The sequence below is a fragment of the Hyperolius riggenbachi genome, chromosome 3 (assembly GCF_040937935.1).
Source record: "Hyperolius riggenbachi isolate aHypRig1 chromosome 3, aHypRig1.pri, whole genome shotgun sequence".
NCBI lineage: Eukaryota > Metazoa > Chordata > Amphibia > Anura > Hyperoliidae > Hyperolius > Hyperolius riggenbachi.
The window spans coordinates 358676785-358697032 of record NC_090648.1 but is presented as its reverse complement, the minus strand read 5'-3'; the positions used below and the strand labels follow the sequence as shown (position 1 = coordinate 358697032).

General features: G+C 41.4%; 1 protein-coding gene across 1 annotated transcript; it reads right to left on the bottom strand.

Annotated features, from left to right (window-relative positions):
- Positions 1 to 15467: 15467 nt before the first annotated feature.
- On the bottom strand, positions 15468 to 19336 carry LOC137562339 (gastrula zinc finger protein XlCGF7.1-like). Its single transcript, XM_068273674.1, has 4 exons — positions 19276 to 19336; positions 16839 to 16906; positions 15648 to 15834; positions 15468 to 15568 (listed from the first exon to the last, which is right to left on the bottom strand). The coding sequence occupies exons 1-4, from the start codon at positions 19334 to 19336 to the stop codon at positions 15468 to 15470; spliced, it is 417 nt and encodes a 138-aa protein (XP_068129775.1).
- Positions 19337 to 20248: the final 912 nt, after the last annotated feature.

Genomic DNA, 20248 nt, shown 5'->3' with positions numbered 1-20248 from the left:
CAGGTCACTTTGTGTGCATTTCATGGGTAGTATTTTATATCTGTTATGGTATGTGGTAATGCATGTAAATTGGTACCTCTTTTTTTTGTGTTGTCACTCTTCTGTTTTCTTACAGATGGCGGTCGACAAGTATTTTTCATGGTGAAGAAGAGTTGTGCATGTGAATTGGTATGGTGGTCGCAGTTGCGCGTATTTGTGTTTTCACATTCACTGTGCAGATTTTGCACACTAACTGTTAAAGAAAATAAATCTGGAGAGGAATAGGGTGGCTATTGGGGAGGAGGAGGCCACAGTACAGGGTGGGCCATTTATATGGATACAGCTAAATGTGGCTATTTATATAGGTACATAATTGTATGTGAATGGTGAGATTAACAAACAAAACCACCACTATTGGTCTGACACTAACCCACATTGGATAGATCCCTCCAAGACTGTTGGAAAAAAAAATTTGGTGGTATGATGTTGTATATGGGGTGTATACATAGATCAGGTGTATCCATATAAATGGCCCACCCTGTAGTATCCTTTAGTTTTGCAATGTGTAATATTTTATATCTTACATTGTATGTGTAAATGCATGTATGTTGTTTTCTCTTTTTCTGTGTTGTCTCTCTTTTGTCTTCCAGATGAAGCTCGAGAAATATTTTTATGTTGATGAAGAGTTGGACATGGGATTTGTTATCACATACCATGTGTTTGCTCTGTCTCCTTTCAACTTTCTTGCATTTTTGTTTGTTTTTTATTCTCTTTTCCAGTATAATAAGTATGCATATATGAACTTTTTTTTTTTTTCAGGTCACTGTGTGCATTTCATGGGTAGTATTTTATATCTGTTATTGTATGTGTTAATGCATGTAAGTTGGTATCTCTTTTTTTGTATTGTCTCTCTTCTGTTTTCTTTCAGATGGCGGTCGACAAGTATTTTGCATGTTGAAGAGGAGTTTGGCATCGGATTTGTTATAACATCTATTTGTTGTTTCTCCTTGCAACTTTCTTACTCTTTTAGTCTAACATTTTTTCTCCTTTTCAGTATGATAGGTATGCATATATAAACAATCTTTTTTCACAGGTCACTTTGTGTGCATTTCATGGGTAGTATTTTATAACTGTTATTGTATGTGTTAATGCATGTAAGTTGGTACCTCTTTTTTTGTATTGTCTCTATTCTGTTTTCTTTCAGATGGCGGTCGACAAGTATTTTGCATGTTAAAGGGGAGTTTGGCATCGGATTTGTTATAACATCTATTTGTTCTTTCTCCTTGCAACTTTCTTACTCTTTTTGTCTGACTTTTTTTCTCTTTTTCAGTATGATATGTATGCATATATAAACAATCTTTTTTCTTAGGTCGCTTTGTGAGCATTTCATGGGTAGTATTTTATATCTGTTATGGTATGTGGTAGTGCATGTAAATTGGTACCTCTTTTTTTGTGTTGTCACTCTTCTGTTTTCTTACAGATGGCGGTCGACAAGTGTTTTTCATGGTGAAGAGGAGTTTGGCATCGGATTTGCTAAAGCATCTATTTGTTCTTTCTCCTTGCAACTTTCTTACTCTTTTTGTCTGACTCTTTTTCAGTATGATATGTATGCATATATAAACAATCTTTTTTCACAGGTCACTTTGTGTGCATTTCATGGGTAGTATTTTTTAACTGTTATTGTATGTGGTAATGCATGTAAATTGGTACCTCTTTTTTTGTGTTGTCTCTCTTCTGTTTTCTTACAGATGGCGGTCCACAAGTGTTTTTCATGGTAAAGAGGAGTTTGGCATCGGATTTGTTATAACATCTATTTGTTCTTTCTCCTTGCAACTTTCTCACTCTTTTTGTCTGACATTTTTTCTCTTTTTCAGTATGATATGTATGCATATATAAACAATCTGTTTTCACAGGTCACTTTGTGTGCATTTCATGGGTAGTATTTTATATCTGTTATGGTATGTGGTAATGCATGTAAATTGGTACCTCTTTTTTGTGTTGTCTCTCTTCTGTTTTCTTACAGATGGCGGTCGACAAGTGTTTTTCATGGTGAAGAAGAGTTGTGCATGTGAATTGGTATGGCGGTCGCAGTTGCGCGTATTTGTGTCTTCACATTCACTGTGCAGATTTTGAACACTAACTGTTAAAGAAAATAAATCTGGAGAGGAATAGGGTGGCTATTGGGGAGGAGGAGGCCACAGTACAGGGTGGGCCATTTATATGGATACACCTTAATTTGGCTATTTATATGGGTACATAATTGTATGTGAATGGTAAAATTAACAAACAAAACCACCACTACAGGTCTGACACTAACCCACATTGGATAGATCCCTCCAAGACTGTTGGAACTAAAAAATTGGTGGTATGATGTTGTATATGGGGTGTATACATAGATCAGGTGTATCCATATAAATGGCCCACCCTGTAGTATCCTTTAGTTTCGCAATGTGTAATATTTTATATCTTCCATTGTATGTGTAAATGCATGTATGTTGTTTTCTCTTTCTCTGTGTTGTCTCTATTTTGTCTTCCAGATTGAGCTCGAGAAATATTTTTTATGTTGATGAAGAGTCGGGCATGGGATTTCTTATCACATACCATGTGTTTGCTCTGTCTTCTTGCATTTTTCTTGCAATTTTTGTTTGTTTTTTATTCTCTTTTCCAGTATAATAAGTATGCATATATGAACTTTTTTTTTTTTACAGGTCACTGTGTGCATTTCATGGGTAGTATTTTATATCTGTTATTGTATGTGGTAATGCATGTAAGTTGGTATCTCTTTTTTTGTATTGTCTCTCTTCTGTTTTCTTTCAGATGGCGGTCGACAAGTATTTTGCATGTTAAAGGGGAGTTTGGCATCGGATTTGTTATAACATCTATTTGTTCTTTCTCCTTGCAACTTTCTTACTCTTTTTGTCTGACTTTTTTTCTCTTTTGCAGTATGATATGTATGCATATATAAACAATCTTTTTTCACAGGTCACTTTGTGTGCATTTCATGGGTAGTATTTTATATCTGTTATGGTATGTGGTAATGCATGTAAATTGGTACCTCTTTTTTGTGTTGTCTCTCTTCTGTTTTCTTACAGATGGCGGTCGACAAGTGTTTTTCATGGTGAAGAGGAGTTTGGCATCGGATTTGTTATAACATCTATTTGTTCTTTCTCCTTGCAACTTTCTTACACTTTTTGTTTGTTTTTTATTTTCTTTTCCAGTATAATAAGTATGCATATATGAACTTTTTTTTTTACAGGTCACTGTGTGCATTTCATGGGTAGTATTTTATATCTGTTATTGTATGTGTTAATGCATGTAAGTTAGTATCTCTTTTTTTGTATTGTCTCTCTTCTGTTTTCATTCAGATGGCGGTCGACAAGTATTTTTCATGTTGAAGAGGAGTTTGGCATCGGATTTGTTATAACTTCTATTTGTTCTTTCTCCTTGCAACTTTCTTACTCTTTTTCAGTATGATATGTATGCATATATAAACAATCTTTTTTCACAGGTCACTTTGTGTGCATTTCATGGGTAGTATTTTATAACTGTTATTGTATGTGGTAATGCATGTAAATTGGTACCTCTTTTTTTGTGTTGTCTCTCTTCTGTTTTCTTACAGATGGTGGTCGACAAGTGTTTTTCATGGGTAAGAAGAGTTGTGCATGTGAATTGTTATGGTGGTGGCAGTTGGGCGTATTTGTGTCTTCACATTCACTGTGCAGATTTTGCACACTAACTGTTAAAGAAAAGAAACCTGGAGAGGAACAGGGTGGCTATTGGGGAGGAGGAGGCCACACTACAGGGTGGGCCATTTATGTGGATACACCTTAATATGGCCATTTATATGGATTCACAAATGTATGTGAATGGGGAAGTTAACAAACAAAACCTTCACTATTGGTCTGACAGTAACCCACATTGGATAGATCCCTCCAAGACTGTTAGAACAAAACAATTGATGGTATGGTGTAGTATATGGGATGTATCCATATATAAGGTGTATCCATATCAATGGCCCACCCTATGGTATCCTTTAGTTTTGCAATGTGTAATATGTTATATCTTCCATTTTATGTGTAAATGCATGTATTTTGTTTTCTCTTTTTCTGTGTTCTCTCTCTTTTTTTTCTCTTTCAGATGGAGCTCGAGAAGTATTTTTATGTTGATGAAGAGTTGGGCGTTGGATTTGTTATAACATGCATTTGTTCTGCCTACTTGCAACTTTCTTGCACTTTTTGTCTGTTTTTTATTCTCTTTTTAAGTTTAAGAAGTATGCATATATATGAACCTTTTTTTTTTCCCGGTCACTGTGCACATTTCATGTGTAGTATTTTATACCTGTTATTGTATGTGTTAATGCTCGTAAGTTGGTTTCTCTTTTTGTGTGTTGTCTCTCTTCTGTTTTCTTAGATGGCGGTCGACAAGTATTTTTCAAGTTGAAGAAGAGTTTTGCATGGGATTTGTTAGAACATGTATTTGATCTTTCTCCTTGCAACTTTCTCTGTTTTGTTTGAATTTTTTTCTCTTTTCCAGTATAATATGAATGTATATGAATGCAATCTTTTTTTTCAGGTCACTTTGTGTGCATTTCAAGTGTATTATTTTTTATTTGGCATTGTATGTGGTAATGCATGTAAATTGGTATCTCTTTTTTGTGTTGTCTCTCTTCTGTTTTCTGACAGGTGGGGTTCGACAATATTTCATGTTGCAGAAGAGTTGGGCATGTAAACTGTTATAATATGTATTTGTTTCTTCTCCTTTCAACTTTCTTCCACCCTTTGTCTCCCCTTTATTTTCTTTTCCAGTATGATATACTTTATATGCTATATGAGCCATCTTTATTCACAGATAACATTGTATGCACAGTATGTGTAACATTTTATATGTGTCATGATCTGACACGTGTTGGCTCTCTTCTGTTATGACAACATATGTTGTCTCTCTTCTGTTTTCTTACAGAATGGGTTCGACAAGTATTTTTCATGTTGAAGAGGAGTTGGGCATGTGAACAGTTAAAATATGTATTTGTTCCTTCTCCATTCAACTGTCTTGCACATTTTGTCCCTTTTTTACTCTCTTTTCCAGTGTAATATATATATGCAAATATGAACCATCATTTTTTTACAGATAACATTGTACGCACGCAATGTGTAATATTTTATAGGTGTCATTATATGTGAGGAGAACGCCAGCGCATGCCGCTAAGGCTGCATCTGAAATGACCACCAGCTCAGTGTGCAGCACCTATATAGATTTTCTGCACACTTCACATTCAATTCAGATGCAAATCATATGCAAATCTGCTACTACTTATTATGCAAACAGGAAACTCAGGAGGAGGGGCTGGGAGCAGTTAACCTGATAGTTACATAGTTACAAAGTTAAGAAAAGGTGGGGGGGGGAGGCTGCGCCTCCCAAAGCATGTGTTTAGGGATGCGCAGCCTTTCCCCCCACTTTTTATTAACTGTGTCATTATATGTGTTTATACATTATATGTGTTTATAATGACATCTAAAACACTTTCACCAATATTCCCTTCATCTGACCTGAGCTCGGAACAGGGAGAAGCAGCAGGTGGAAGATGATGACCTGATCAAATATTCACATAAGTTAGGCACTCATCTTAACCACTTGAGGACCACAGTCTTTTTCGCCCCTTAAGGACAAGAGCCTTTTTCTCTATTCAGACCACTGCAGCTTTCACGGTGTATAGCTCGGTCATACAACCTACTATCTAAATGAATTTTACCTCCTTTTCTTGTCACTAATACAGCTTTCTTTTGGTGCTATTTGATTGCTGCTGCGATTTTTAGTTTTTATTATATTCATCAAAAAAGACATGAATTTTGTCAAAAAAATGTTTTTTTTTTACTTTCTGTGCTGACATTTTTCAAATAAAGTAAAATTTCTTTATACATTTTTGTCCAAATTTATTGTGCTACATGTCTGCTTAAAAAAAAAAATCAGTGTATATTTATTGGTTTGGGTACAAGTTATAGCGTTTACAAACTATGGTGCCAAAAGTGAATTTTCCCATTTTGAAGCATCTCTGACTTTTCTGAGCACCTGTCAGGTTTCATGAGGTGCTAAAATTCCAGAATAGTATAAATACCCCCCAAATGACCCCATTTAGGAAAGAAGGCATCCAAAAGTATTCACTGAGAGGCATGGTGAGTTCATAGAAGATTTTATTTTTTGTCACAAGGTAGCGGAAAATGACACTTTGAGACAAAAAAAAATAGTTTCCATTTCTGCTAACTTGTGACAAAAAAAAATGAAATCCACCACGGACTCACCATGCCCCTCTCTGAATACCTTCAAGTGTCTACTTTCCAAAATGGGGTCATTTGTGGGGTGTGTTTACTGTCCTGGCATTTTGGTGGGCGCTAAATTGTAAGCACCCCTGTAAAGCTTAAAGGTGCTCATTGGACTTTGGGCCCCTTAGCGCAGTTAGGATGCAAAAAAGTGCCACACATGTGGTACTGCCGAAGAAGTAGTATAATGTGTTTTGTGGTGTATTTTTACATATACCCATGCTGGGTGGGAGAAATCTCTGTAAATGACAATTTTTTGATTTTTTTTTACACACAATTGTCCATTTACAGAGAGATTTCTCCCACTCAGCATGGGTATGTGTAAAAAATACACCCCAAAACATATTATACTACTTCTCCTGAGTACGGCAATACCACATGTGTAACACTTTTTTGCAGCCTAATTACGCTAAGGGGTCCAACATTCTATTCACAGGTCATTTTAAGGCATTTGGTTTCTAGACTACTCCTCATGGTTTAGGGCCCCTAAAATGTCAGGGCAGTATAGGAACCCCACAAGTGACCCCATTTTAGAAAGAAGACACCCCAAGGTATACCGTTATGTGTATGGTGAGTTCATAGAAGATTTTATTTTTTGTCACAAGTTAGTGGAAAATGACACTTTGTGAAAAGAACAATAAAAATCCATTTCTGCTAACTTTTGACAAAAAATAAAAACTATGAACTCGTCATACACCTAATGCAATACCTTGGGGTGTCTTTTTTCTAAAATGGGGTCACTTGTGGGGTTCCTATACTGCCCTGGCATTTTAGGGGTCCAAAACCGTGAGTAGTCTGGAAACCAAATGTCTCAAAATGACTGTTCAGGGTTATAAGCATCTGCAAATTTTGATGACAGGTGGTCTATGAGGGGGCAATTTTTGTGGAACCGGTCATAAGCAGGGTGGCCTCTTAGATGACAGGTTGTATTGGGCCTGATCTGATGGATAGGAGTGCTAGGGGGGTGACAGGAGGTGATTGATGGGTGTCTCAGGGGGCGGTTAGAGGGGAAAATAGATGCAATCAATGCACTGGGGAGGTGATCGGAAGGGGGTCTGAGGGGGATCTGAGGGTTTGGCCGAGTGATCAGGAGCCCACACGGGGCAAATTAGGGCCTGATCTGATGGGTAGGTGTGCTAGGGGGTGACAGGAGGTGATTGATGGGTGTCTCAAGGTGTGATTAGAGGGGGAAATAGATGCAAGCAATTCACTGGCAAGGTGATCAGGGCTGAGGGCATTCTGAGGGTGTGGGCAGGTGATTGGGTGCCCAAGGGGCAGATTAAGGTCTGATCTGATGGGTAGCAGTGACAGGTGGTGACAGAGGGTGACTGATGGGTGATCAGTGGGTGATTAGATGGCAGAACAGATGTAAACAATGCACTTTGGAGGTGATCTGAGAGTAGGTCTGCGGGCGATCTGATGGTGTGGGAGGGTGATCAGATGCCCGTAAGAGGCAGATTAGGGTCTGATCTGATAAGTGGCAGTGGCAGGTGGTGAATGACGGGTGAATGACAGGTGATTACAGGGGAGAATAAATGTTTACAGTACACGGGGGGGGGGGGTCTGAGGTCGTTCTGAGGGTGTGGGCGGGTGATTGGGTGCAGATAGGGGTCTGATCTGATGGGTAGCAGTGACAGGGGGTGATTGATGGGTGATCAGTGGGTGATTAGATGGCAGAACAGATGTAAACAATGCACTTTGGAGGTGATCTGAGGGTAGGTCTGCGGGCGATCTGATGGTGTGGGAGGGTGATCAGATGCCCGTAAGAGGCAGGTTAGGTTCTGAATTGATGGGAGGCAGTGACAGGTGGTGACGGGGTGACTGACGGGTGATTGATGGGTGATTGACAGGTGATTACAGGGGAGAATAGATGTATACAGTACACAGGGGGGGGGGTCTGAGGTCGTTCTGAGGGTGTGGGCGGGTGATTGGGTGCCCTAGGGGCAAATAGGGGTCTGATCTGATGGGTAGCAGTGACAGGTGGTGACAGGTGGTGATTGACGGGTGAATGACAGGTGATTGACAGGTGATTACAGGGGAGGATAGATGTATACAGTACACAGGGGGGCGGGCTGGGGGGGTCTGGGGAGGATCTAAGAGTGTGGGGGTGATCAGGAGTCCCCAGGGGGCAGTTTAGGGACTAGTTAAAAAAATAGCGCTGACAGGGAGTGATTGATGGGTGATTAGGGGGGTGATTGGGTGCAAACGGGTCTGAGGGGTGGGTGGGGGGAGGAGTCTGAGGGGTGCTGTGGGTGATCAGAGGGAAAGGGGGGGGAGATCAGTGTGCTTGGGTGCTCACCTGCGTGGCTGCAGCCTGCCCTGGTGGTCCCTCGATCACTGGGACCACCAGGGCAGGAGGCAGCCTGTATAATACGCTTTGTATACATTACAAAGCGTATTATACGCTTTAGATGTGGCGATCCGGTAGCAAGTAACCTGCCGGCGCTTCCGAACGGCCGGCGGGTTACAGCACGAGGGGGGCGGAGCCTGTCGCCGGCGACTGATCGCATCACGAATGACGCGATCGCCGCTTTACCACGCCCACCGCCGATGGGCGTATTGCGGTCGTTTGGGCCCAGCCCTTGCCTCCGCCCATCGGCTTAAGGCGGTCGGCAAGTGGTTAATCCAAATAGTATTGATCTACAATTTGCTCAATAAGTAAAAGCAGTGTAAGTGAACAAGAAGCTGAACCTCTTAAGACCCCTAATCCCCCCCCCCCCCCCCACACACACACACACAGACTCCCCTAAAGACAACATCGTTCCCATATTCTCTAATCAGAGTTCAAAGCAGGTCTGTTTTAAACAACAGGATTTATAATTTGTTTATAGTCATCAGAATCTTGGAACTCACACCAAGCGGCCCAAATGAGTGTGAGTGTCATGTCCACTTTATCATGTGCGATTAATATTGCCTCCTCCATTTCCTTCATCTTTTGAATTCCATGGAATCACAGGTGTAAGGTAGGGACAGACTCAGACTTCCAAAGAGCTGGGATCAGTGCACAAGCAGTGTTCATCAGATGTGTAAGTGGGGACTTTTTATGGCTTTTAAAAGACTTTGATGCCCCATGTAGCAAGAAAGTTTCAGGTGTAAACTAGAGGGATCAGCTAGTTATCTTAAAGATTAAATCATGCACTTGCAAACCGAAGGGTTGTATCTTAGGGCAATCCCATGCTTTATGCTTTAAGTCTCCACTCGCAAGTTGACATCTCTAGCACAAGTTTGAAGTTGAAGGGAAGATTTAATGTAATTTTGCCTGAATACAGTACCAGGAAGCAAGACATGTGTAATTCTGTTCCTGTGCATAAACATTGAGGCATGTCTTATGTGCCCTAAGAAACATTTGGTCCCACTGCGCATCAGAGCTGCCTCCCCAGGGCCCCATGCCACTCAGCTTGAAAGGGTAGAAGCATCTGGCTATCGATTGGATTGAGCAGATTATAAAGCCATGAGGTTGTGTGCTTATCATGGTCTTGGGATCTACATTTCTGATCAAATGACGTGTATGTGCACCTAAGGTACTGGTCCATCTTTCCAGAAGAGGCACAATTGGCCATTTGACAGCATTTCCAAAGAGAGATTGGATTAGGAGAAGTCAGTGATTTGCAAGTTTCCTATGGGGCCACCCGACCATTTACAACAAAGTCAACCAATCTAGGGGTATGCTAGGGAACTGATTCTTCCAAGAACTTTTCTTCAAATCCTGGAGCAAAGTGAAGATTTCTCACATCTAGGGTCATGAGCCCTATAGGTGAGAAGAGGGATAAGGCTTTAGTAGATCTATTAAAGGCCCCAAGGGAAGCAGCTTTCAGGGGGTGAGACCATCTAATAGTGTGTGGGGGGGGGGAGTGGTTTAACCTAGCCATGGTAAATCAGCCAAATCACATTCCACAAATGATTTCACCAGTATATCCCAGTCCTTTGTGTCCACGTGGGCCAGCCAATCAATGATTCTAGTCAGTTGAGCAGCTAAATGAGCAGCTAAATGTTTTGAAATTGGGTAGACCCACTCCACCATCCATTTTCATACGTCTTAGCATCTTGATAATGATAAGCGGTGTCTTTTTCCCCCAAATGAACACGTGAACCTGCTTGTGGAGGTCCTTAAAATAGGAGAATGGGAGTTGAATTTGGATAGCCTGACTGATATACAGAAATTTTGGTAAGATGTACATTTTGGAGGCTGCAACCCTCCCAAAACAAGAAAGTGACTTCAATCATCCACAGTCTTCCAACAATTTACCCACATTCTTAGCCAGAGGTGCAAAATTGAGTTTGAATTCATTATCTAGATTGGCAGAGAGGTTAATTCTCAGATATACAATTGACTCGAGACCCCATTGGAACGAAAAAGCTTTCTTGCAGAGATCCAATGTATGTTGACTCAGGGTAATATTCAAAGCAAATGATTTTAAATAATTAATCTTTAAGTTGGAGATACAACCAAAGAAAGTAAAGGCTGGGATTAAATTAGGTGTAAGGGTTGCACAGGAATCGTGCATTGCAATTCACGAGCACTTAATGAGCAAAGCACAAGACCTGCAACCAAATGGAAATGTCACTGTTCAGGAAATAACTGAAATACCAAGGCCAGGAATAGATGAATAATGGGAGTTTATTTACAAAGGCAAGGAATATAAAGAAAGAAATGAAACCAGCAATGTACATTAACCTCTTGCACAGCAATATAAATAAATGCAACAATATCCAGGAATGAATACAAAATAATAATCCTACACTTGCATCCGAACTATATAAAATTAGATCTCCCTGCATAAGGCGTAATGCAGAGCAACCCAGTGTATATGTTATGGACAGAAGTTTAATCATACACTTAAAAAATTGCCAAGCAATGAACGATAGCTAACATATGGAGAGGGTACAGCATGCAGTAGGTCAGCAGCTGTTTCGCACTCACTCAGTGGAGTGCTTCATCAGGACACTGAGCCCCCCCCCAATAGCCATCCCTTACATAGTGTACTCACTGATAATGATTGTAAATACTTGGGCAGACGGGACGCCTGAAGCACACCGCCATCCCCTCCGTTCTCACACTTCCTGGATCTGCGATCCACCAGCAGGAAACAGGAAATAGTTGCTAATCACGGTGACCAATCAGGTTGCCAGCAGCGTCATCCGAATAGGATGACGTGAAGCACATTGCGCAGCAGGTTTTAGGGCGTCCCCGCCCACAGTTTTAGACCATTCCACTGCACTCAGTTAATCATAGCCTGAGAGGACCAAAAATAGTCAGTCCAATCAGGGCTGAGATGGCCGTTGCTGCGGCAACGGGACGCCAGCCACAAATCATTAAAGCACTGTTCAAAAACCCAAGAAAACAAAGGGGCTTAACAAATAAAATTATAGAAAATATCCCTACCATGAAACTAACTCACCCGCCGATACAACTGACATCAGGGAGTGAGTGCACTCTGGAGTCTGTCCGCCCCTGAATGAAGCAAGTGAATATCAACTACAGGAGATAGCAAGAGAGAATACAATTAGAAAAAACTATATATAAAGACACATACAGAATAGCAATAAACAACATCATGCACTAAAAAAATACAGATAGATAATTTATTTCATTTAGGCCCAAAGGGCCCACTGCATCGAAAAAAGAGATCCAGAAGCTTTCTCTGCACTGTAATTTTCTAAACCAATCACCACTCCTCCTGTCCCTAGTCACCTGTTCCAGGCCAAAAAATCTAAGTTTAGTGGAGTCACCCATATGGACCCGATTCATATGTTCCATTACCTGGGGACACACCTTAGCTTGAGGATTGTCCAAGGATCTACAATGGTCCTGATAACATTCCTGCATCATTCTAGTAGTAATCCCAATAGATATCATCTGGCAGGGACACACAACGGCATGGAAAGAAAGCAGGGATTTGTGCCATTTATTCCTGCAGAGCGGGTGCTGGCAGAAGCAATGTCTGCAGCGTTCCCGCTCTGCTTCCCTACCACAATGAACGACTGAGTGCATCGCATGTGTTCCAGGCTGCCAGAACCCAATAGGAGGGGGAGGAGCCAGAGCCAGGGAGAGGAACGGAGCCACCAGGAATCCATTCATTTTGGACATTGGGCGCAGTGAGACAGCCACTTCTAGTTTTGCTTAGCCATAACCCGAAGTGACCAGACTTCAGGTTCTGGCCGTAACACACACACACACACACACACACACACACACACACACACACACACACACACACACACACACACACACACACACACACACACACATACACATATATATATATGTATACACATATACACATATACATATATATATATATATATATATATATATATATATATATATATATATATATATATATATATATATATACACACATATACATACATATATATATATATATATATATATATATATATATATATATATATATATATACACATATACATACATATATATACACACACACACACACACACACACACAATTGTGTGCACACAGACCACTGAACCTGGTTATTATATACAAGAGATATTTACAAATATACACACAAGGTAATTTGCAGGACACAAGATACGGCAAACGGTTAGTCATACAGGCAAGTTATAAACTAGGACATCAACCATACAATGTAGTCACCTTGGCAAAGACTCGTCTAGGAGAAAGCAGTAGATCATACACAGGAAAGGCAACAAAATACAAGGCAGCAAGGAACAGAGTACAAGGGCCAATAACCCAGATTAGGAAGGCCAGAACACTGGTACGATGAACTAGCACTGGATTAGTGCTCAGGCTTGGTTTATATCCTTGTTGTCCTTGCTGAGAGATCAGGTGACCTTTCAGATCTCCTCCCAACAGTCTGTAGCGTAATACAAGTTCTGAAGGAGTTCTGCTGGCAGGCAGAGAAAAAAACAAGATTCAAAGCAAAGTTCATTAGGACATCTGTTAATGAAGAGTAGCTGGCGAACATCTCTGAATCCCTGGGGGGTTTACTACTTCCGAGTCGCTCCGACCCAGAGTAGTACGTTGCGCTGCCCGGCGGAGCGCGTCCTAGATCGCGCTCCTGTTCCCCGGCACTTTCTGCGCATGTGCGTGACGTCATGAACGACGTCACGCTCATGCGCAGAGAGTGCCCGGCAACAGGAGCGCGATCTAGGACGCGCTCCGCCGGGCAGCGCAGGCGTACTACTCCGGGTCAGAGCGACCCGGAAGTAGTAAACCCCCCAGAGATGTTCGCCCGGTGAACTGTTCGCCACATCTCTAATGAAGAGAGGAAGTCCAAGCACTACATTCACAGGGATGTCACCAACAGAAGCAGAGCATGATATTAGGTAAGGATAGGAGGGACTGAATGATAAAAAAACAGGAGATTGTTGCCAAATTATTTCCCCCCTGTACATTCACATCTGACCTTACAAAATTAAGGAAGGGCTCCAGCATCATGATGTAGACGAGTGGAGACGTGGGCAAGATGTGTACCATTTTCAGTAAGATGGGCTCTGACAAGGTGTTGTTGACTTGTGTTCTCCCAGATGGATTTGACTATATCAGCCCTATTCAAGACCTCATTGTCATGCCCAGTCCCAGATTGGATAAAAAAACGGCAGACATGTAATCCCAGGTGACCCTGTCAAGGGCCTTTTCGGCATCTGAGTGCACACCAATTACCTTGGTGGTGTTATCCCGTGCCTCCCACCCCATCACAAATCCCACTTGATCTTTATTCGCTTTGTCAGCAACCATCCCCTGCAGGTGCGTGACCAATATTCTTTCTAATATTTTCACATCTAGGTTCAGCAAGGGTATTGGCCAGTAGACCTGGGTCCTTGCCACTTTTAGATAGCACTGTGATGTGAGCCTAAAGCAACTGTTGAGAGGGAGTGATGCCAGAAGGGATCCCATTAAATGACTCAAGGAAGGCTGGAGCCAGAGCAGAAGCATAGAGCCTATAGTACTGCGAGGTTTGGTCATCTGGGCCTCGACATTTATCAGTTTTTTTGGCCTTTAACTGCAGCGAGGAACTCTGGAATAGAAATGTCTTCATCCAGTTCCTCAGCAAGGTCTGGGGTGATCGGAGAGAAGCCAAGAAATTGGATATGTCAGCATTCCTAGCAATTATTCAGAAGAGGCACCCCAAACGGTAGCCTTTGGTTTCTTCCTTCAGTCACCACACTGCAGCTGTTCCACAGGTATATCCTTCTTTACCAGATGCAATATGCTACGAAAAAGCAACAGTGCTATGTAGGCCACATCAAGATACTTCCATGAATTTATTCCACCTCCAGAGATGCCACATATTGCACTATTATCCATTTTCCTTCGGACATTTTTGGCATGTTAGCAGTCTATGTTTATCAGTTTATAGTTCAGTTTCATGTCCGCCATCTAGTGGCCTTAAATTATATTGCACTGCATTGCACTATTATCCATTCTTATTGTATTGCACTATTGTCCCTTTTCATTCAAAAATCACCAACATCTTGTATAATCTTAACCCCACATGTTGTAGTCCACACGGGCACTCAAGGAGATATACCACCATCTTAGATTCACAGTTAAGAAAACTTTTGTGCTTGTGTGCTTCCCACACCGTTAGAACATTGCAGAAGAACGTAGAAACTCCAGGAGCACCGGGAAGGCCAATTGGGGAAAAACAGGAGCATGATCTGAGATATCCCACATTCTGAACATGACAGAGGCCTCTTAAATTTGTGTCCTATCATGTGCGTTACAAAAAAGTCTGAACATGAATACGGTCTGTCACCTGTGTGAGCTTTTTGGTGTCTGTGAAACTTTCCTATAGAAATCTTTTCCGCACTCTGAACTTGAAAAAGGACACTCCCCAGTGTGTATTTACATGTGTCCATGAAGGTAGGTTTCCAGTCTAAGTAAAACATTTCCCACACTCTGAACATGAACACAGTTTGTCACCTGTGTGAGTCTTTTGGTGTCTATGAAAGTTTCCTCTGTCATAGAAATCCCTCCCGCACTATGAAAAAAGCCGATCCCTTCACGTGTCTATAAGGGTTTCCATGCTGGTTAAAAACATTTCCCACACTCTGAACATGAACACAGTTTGTCACCTGTGTGAGTCTTTTGGTGTCTATGAAAGTTTCCTCTGTCATAGAAATCCCTCCCGCATTATGAAAAAAGCTGATCCCTTCACGTGTCTATAAGGGTTTCCATGCTGGTTAAAAACATTTCCCACACTCTGAACATGAACAAGGCTTCTCATCTGTAAGTTTTAGATGTGTCTGAAGGCTCTTTCTACCGTGAAAAGTTTTCCCGCATTCTGAACATGACAGAGGCATCTTATCTGTGTATCTTATCATGTGCTTTACAAAAGTTTGAACATGAGTACGGTCTGTCACCTGTGTAAGCTTTTTGGTGTCTATGAAACTTTCCTCTATCATATAAATCTTTCCCGCACTCTGAACTTGAAAAATTACACTCCCCAGTGTGTATTCTCAAGGGTCCATGAAGGTTTCCATTCTGAGTAAAACATTTCCCACACTCTGAACACCTGTGTGAGTTTTTAGGTTTCTCTGAAGACTGTTTCTATCATGAAAACTTTTCCCACATTCTGAACATGACAGAGGCCTCTTACCCATGTGTCTTGTCATGTGCTGTACAAAAGTCGGAACATGAATACGGTTTGTCACCTGTGTGAGTTATTTGGTGTCTATGAAATCTCCCTCTATCATAGAAATCGTTCCCACACTCTAAACTTTAAAAAGGCCACTCCCTAGTGTGTATTCTCATATGTCCATGAAGGTTTCCATTCTGAGTAAATAATTTCCCACACTCTGAACATGAATAAAGCTTCTCACCTGTGTGAGTTTTTAGGTATCTCTGAAGGCTCTTTCTATCATGTAAAGTTTTCCCACATTCTGAACATGACAGAGGCCTCTTACCTGTGTGTCTTATCATGTGGATGTGTATGAGCTTTTTGGCCCTAGGCCTTCACAAATCTGCACATGGAGGCAAAACGTTTTAGCTATTTACTTAGGAAAGGGTTCTTTACAGTAAGAGTGATTAAGATGTGGAACACATTGCCACAGGAAGTAGTTATGGCAAATTCCAAATCTGCATTTAAAGGGGTCTTAGATCCTTTTCTTGCACTGAAAAACATCCATGGCTATAATTACTAGGTAATGCCCAGTGGTGTTGATCCAGGGATTGTATCTGATTGCCATCTGGAGTCAGGAAGGATTTTTTTCCATTTTAGGGCTAATTGGACCATGCCTTGTAAGGGTTTTTCACCTACCTCTGGATTAACAGGGATATGTGAGGGAGCAGGCTGGTGTTGTACTTTGTTTTCTGGTTGAACTTGATAGACGTATGTCTTTTTTCAACCCAAATAACTATGTAATTAGGTGCTTTACAAAAGTTTGAACATGAATTACAATCTGTCACCTGTTTGAGTCTTTTGGTGTCTATGAAAGTTGAATTTGTCATAGAATAATTTTCCACACTCTGTGTCTATGAAAGTTTCATCCATTGTAGAAATCTTTCCCACATTCAGAACCTGAAAAATGCCGCTCCCCAGTGTGTATTCTCACGTGTCTATTAAGGTTTCCTTTCTCAATAAAACATTTCCCACCCTCTAAACATGAATAGGGCTTCTCACCTATGTGAGTTTTTAGGTGTCTCTGAATGCTCTTTCTATCATGTAAAGTTTTCCCGCATTCCAAATATGACAGAGGCCTCTTACCTGTTTCTCTTATCATGTACATTACAAAAGTTTGAACATACATATAGGGCCTGATTCACAAAGCGGTGCAAAGTGTTTGCACGCCTGTGAAAAGCCCTTTATCATGCCTAAACTCAGTTTAGGCGTGATAAAATGAAACTCGCGCAAAGTTTTGCAGTGCGCCCGATGTGCCTATTAAACCCTATGGACGCTGCACGCGAAATTGCGCGCGCGGGACTTTGCATGCGATAAAGAGCACAAAGTGGTGCTACCTCAATGGTGCAAAGGTTATCACGCCTGAAGTCTTTTAGGCGTGATAACTGAGTTATAACTGCTTTGTGAATCAGGCCCATAGTCTGTCACCTGTGTGAATCTTTTGGTGTCTATGAAAGTTTCCTCTGTTATAGAAAACTTTCCAGCACACTGAACATGAAAAAGGCTGCACCCCAGTGTGTATTCTCATGTGTCTATTAGGGTTTCCATTCTGAGTTAAACATTTCCCACCCTCTGAACATGAATATGGTTTCTCACCTGTATGAGTTTTTCCCGGCGTCTCTGAAGGCTCTTTCTATCGTGAAAAGTTTTCCCACATTCTGAACGACAGAGGCCTTTTACCCATGTGTCTTATCATGTGCTTTACAAAAGTTTGAACATGAATACGGTCTGTCACCTGTGTGAGTCTATTGGTGTTTAAGAATGATTTCTCTGTCATAACAATCTTTCCCATACTCTGAACAGGAAAAATGCCGTTCTCCAGTGTGTATTCTCAGGTGTCTATTAAGGTTTCCATTCTAAGTAAAACATTTCCCACCCTCTGAACATGAATATGGTTTCTCACCTGTGTGAGTTTTTTTCGGTGTCTCTGAAGGCTCTATCATGAAAAGTTTTCCTACATTCTGAACGACAGAGGCCTCTTACCTGTTTGTCTTATCATGTGCTTTACAAAAGTTTGAACATGAATATGGTCTGTCACCTGTGTGAGTCTGTTGGTGTCTATGAAAGTTTCCTCTGTCATGGAAAACTTTCCCGCCCTCTAAACATGAAAAAGGCCACTACCCAGTGTGTATTCTCATGTGTATTAAGGTTTCCACTTTGAATAAAACATTCCCGCCCTCAGAAAGAGCCTTCAGTGACACCTACAAAAACTCACACAGGTGAGAAACCTTATTCATGTTCAATCATGAAACGTTTTCCCACATTCTGAACTTACCTCTATGTGTCATTATGTGCTTTACAAAAGTCTGAACATGAATACGGTCTGTCACCTGTGTGAGTTTTTTGGTGTCTATAAAAGTTTCATTCACTCTGAACATGAAAAAGTCTCCTCCCCAGAGTGTATTTTCATTTGTCTGATGTTTCCATCCTGGGTAAAACGTTTCCCGCACTCTGAGCATGAATACAACTTCTCACCTGTGTGAGTTTTCCGAGGTGTCTCTAAAGGCTCTTTCCATTATGAAAAGTTTTCCCACATTCTGAACGACAGAGGCCTCTTACCTCTGTGTCTTATCGTGTGCTTTACAAAAGTTTGTACAATCTGAACTGTTTAGTGCACCGATGGTGTGTACTGATGTGCCGAGATCCACTCTGGAGCAATGAGCGTCTGTAGTCAGATATCTCAAGATCCGCACCATCAAAATTTCTTTATTTATAGCTCAATCCATAAAAACACACTTAAAAAGTATGGGTACACATACAGATGACGCACAGGTGTTTCGGACCACAATAGTCCTTTCTCAAATCATAATGGACCCACACTAACTAACACCAGTTAAAACTTATGTTCTTATAGTCTAGAAGAGGACCACATAGAGAACTATCTCATTATCTAACCTGCATATGTATGAAAGTGTTTCCACCAATCAGGTGTGCCTCCACATTCCAATTGTCCAATCATCAAGCGCCCAATATGGACCTCAACCACAGTGTACAAGTAAACAGTACTTAATGCCCACAGATCTAAACACATATAAATATGGCATAAAATGAATACCTACAGTGTGTACCTGTGTTATATAAGTCCAAAGCTCGTGGTGCTAAAGACCCCACAGGCATCCAATCAAAAGTCCGCCGACAACGTCCACAAAGAGGTATGCTGTAGTGCCACATGGTCTGAACAGGCCAATAGGAAAAGTGCCGACAACGTCCGCTCACGGCAACCAAGGCAGTAGGCGGAAAACCCCCATGCGCGATCATCGCGCTACCATGGGGGGCGTGGTGTCGCCGATCGCATCCTCCAATTACAAGGAGGCCGACAACGTCCGCTTCCGGACTGTGTGCTGTCATAGGGGGCATGACCGCTCACTTACCTCCAATTACAAGGAGGCCGACAACGTCCACTACCGGACTGTGCGCTGTCATAGGGGGCATGGCCGCTCACTTACCTCCAATTGCAAGGAGGCCGACAGCGTCCGCTTCCGGAAGCCACAAAAACACCGCTGCTTAGTCATACAAAGCCGGCGGCGGGGACAGCCAATCAGTATGCGGCCTACAGAGTCCCAAAGCAGGAGGCGTGGTTTAAAGCGACTACGTACTCCTACTAGGAAAATAAACAAAAAGACATCAATGGATGCACGCGACGCCCATCACACCCTAAGCCTAGAGCGCATGATAAGGACAATGTTTAGTATAATAACATACAACTACACACTATGTATATAATAATAATAATAATAATCGGGACAACAGAAGATATATTACCTCACTGCGTCCCTCAATTTCAATAAGTATATAGAAGGCTCCCCTGGTGGAATCATAAAATATTGCAGGTTACAACACATAAATCACAATAGCATAGATAAATCATAGTCTCTATTCAGATCTTTTGGTTCTAAAGTGTCCAATTTCTTTATCCAATAGTTTTCCCTAAGTGCCAATAATTTCTGCCGGTCACCTCCTCTATGTAGTAGTGGTATACCCTCTATAACCTGCACCATAAGCTGGCAGAGACGGTGCCCTTTTACACAAAAATGGTCTGAAACTGATAGTTCCCGATTCTGATTTCTGATATTAGACTTATGTGAGGAAATTAAATCCCTAAGGGGTTGGGTAGTTTTCTCCACATACCCCAGCCCGCAGGGACATTTTAACAAATAAAAAACAAACCTGGACTCGCATGTAAAATTGCCTCTGATTTTGTATTTTGTCCCTCGGCTGGGGTGGGTAGAAACCTCCCCTTTTGTGATATAGCTACACAAATGGCACCCCATGCAAGGAAATGTGCCATTTCTCTTGGTCACTTTCACTTTAGTGGGTCCTAAATCATTATGTACAAGTTTATCC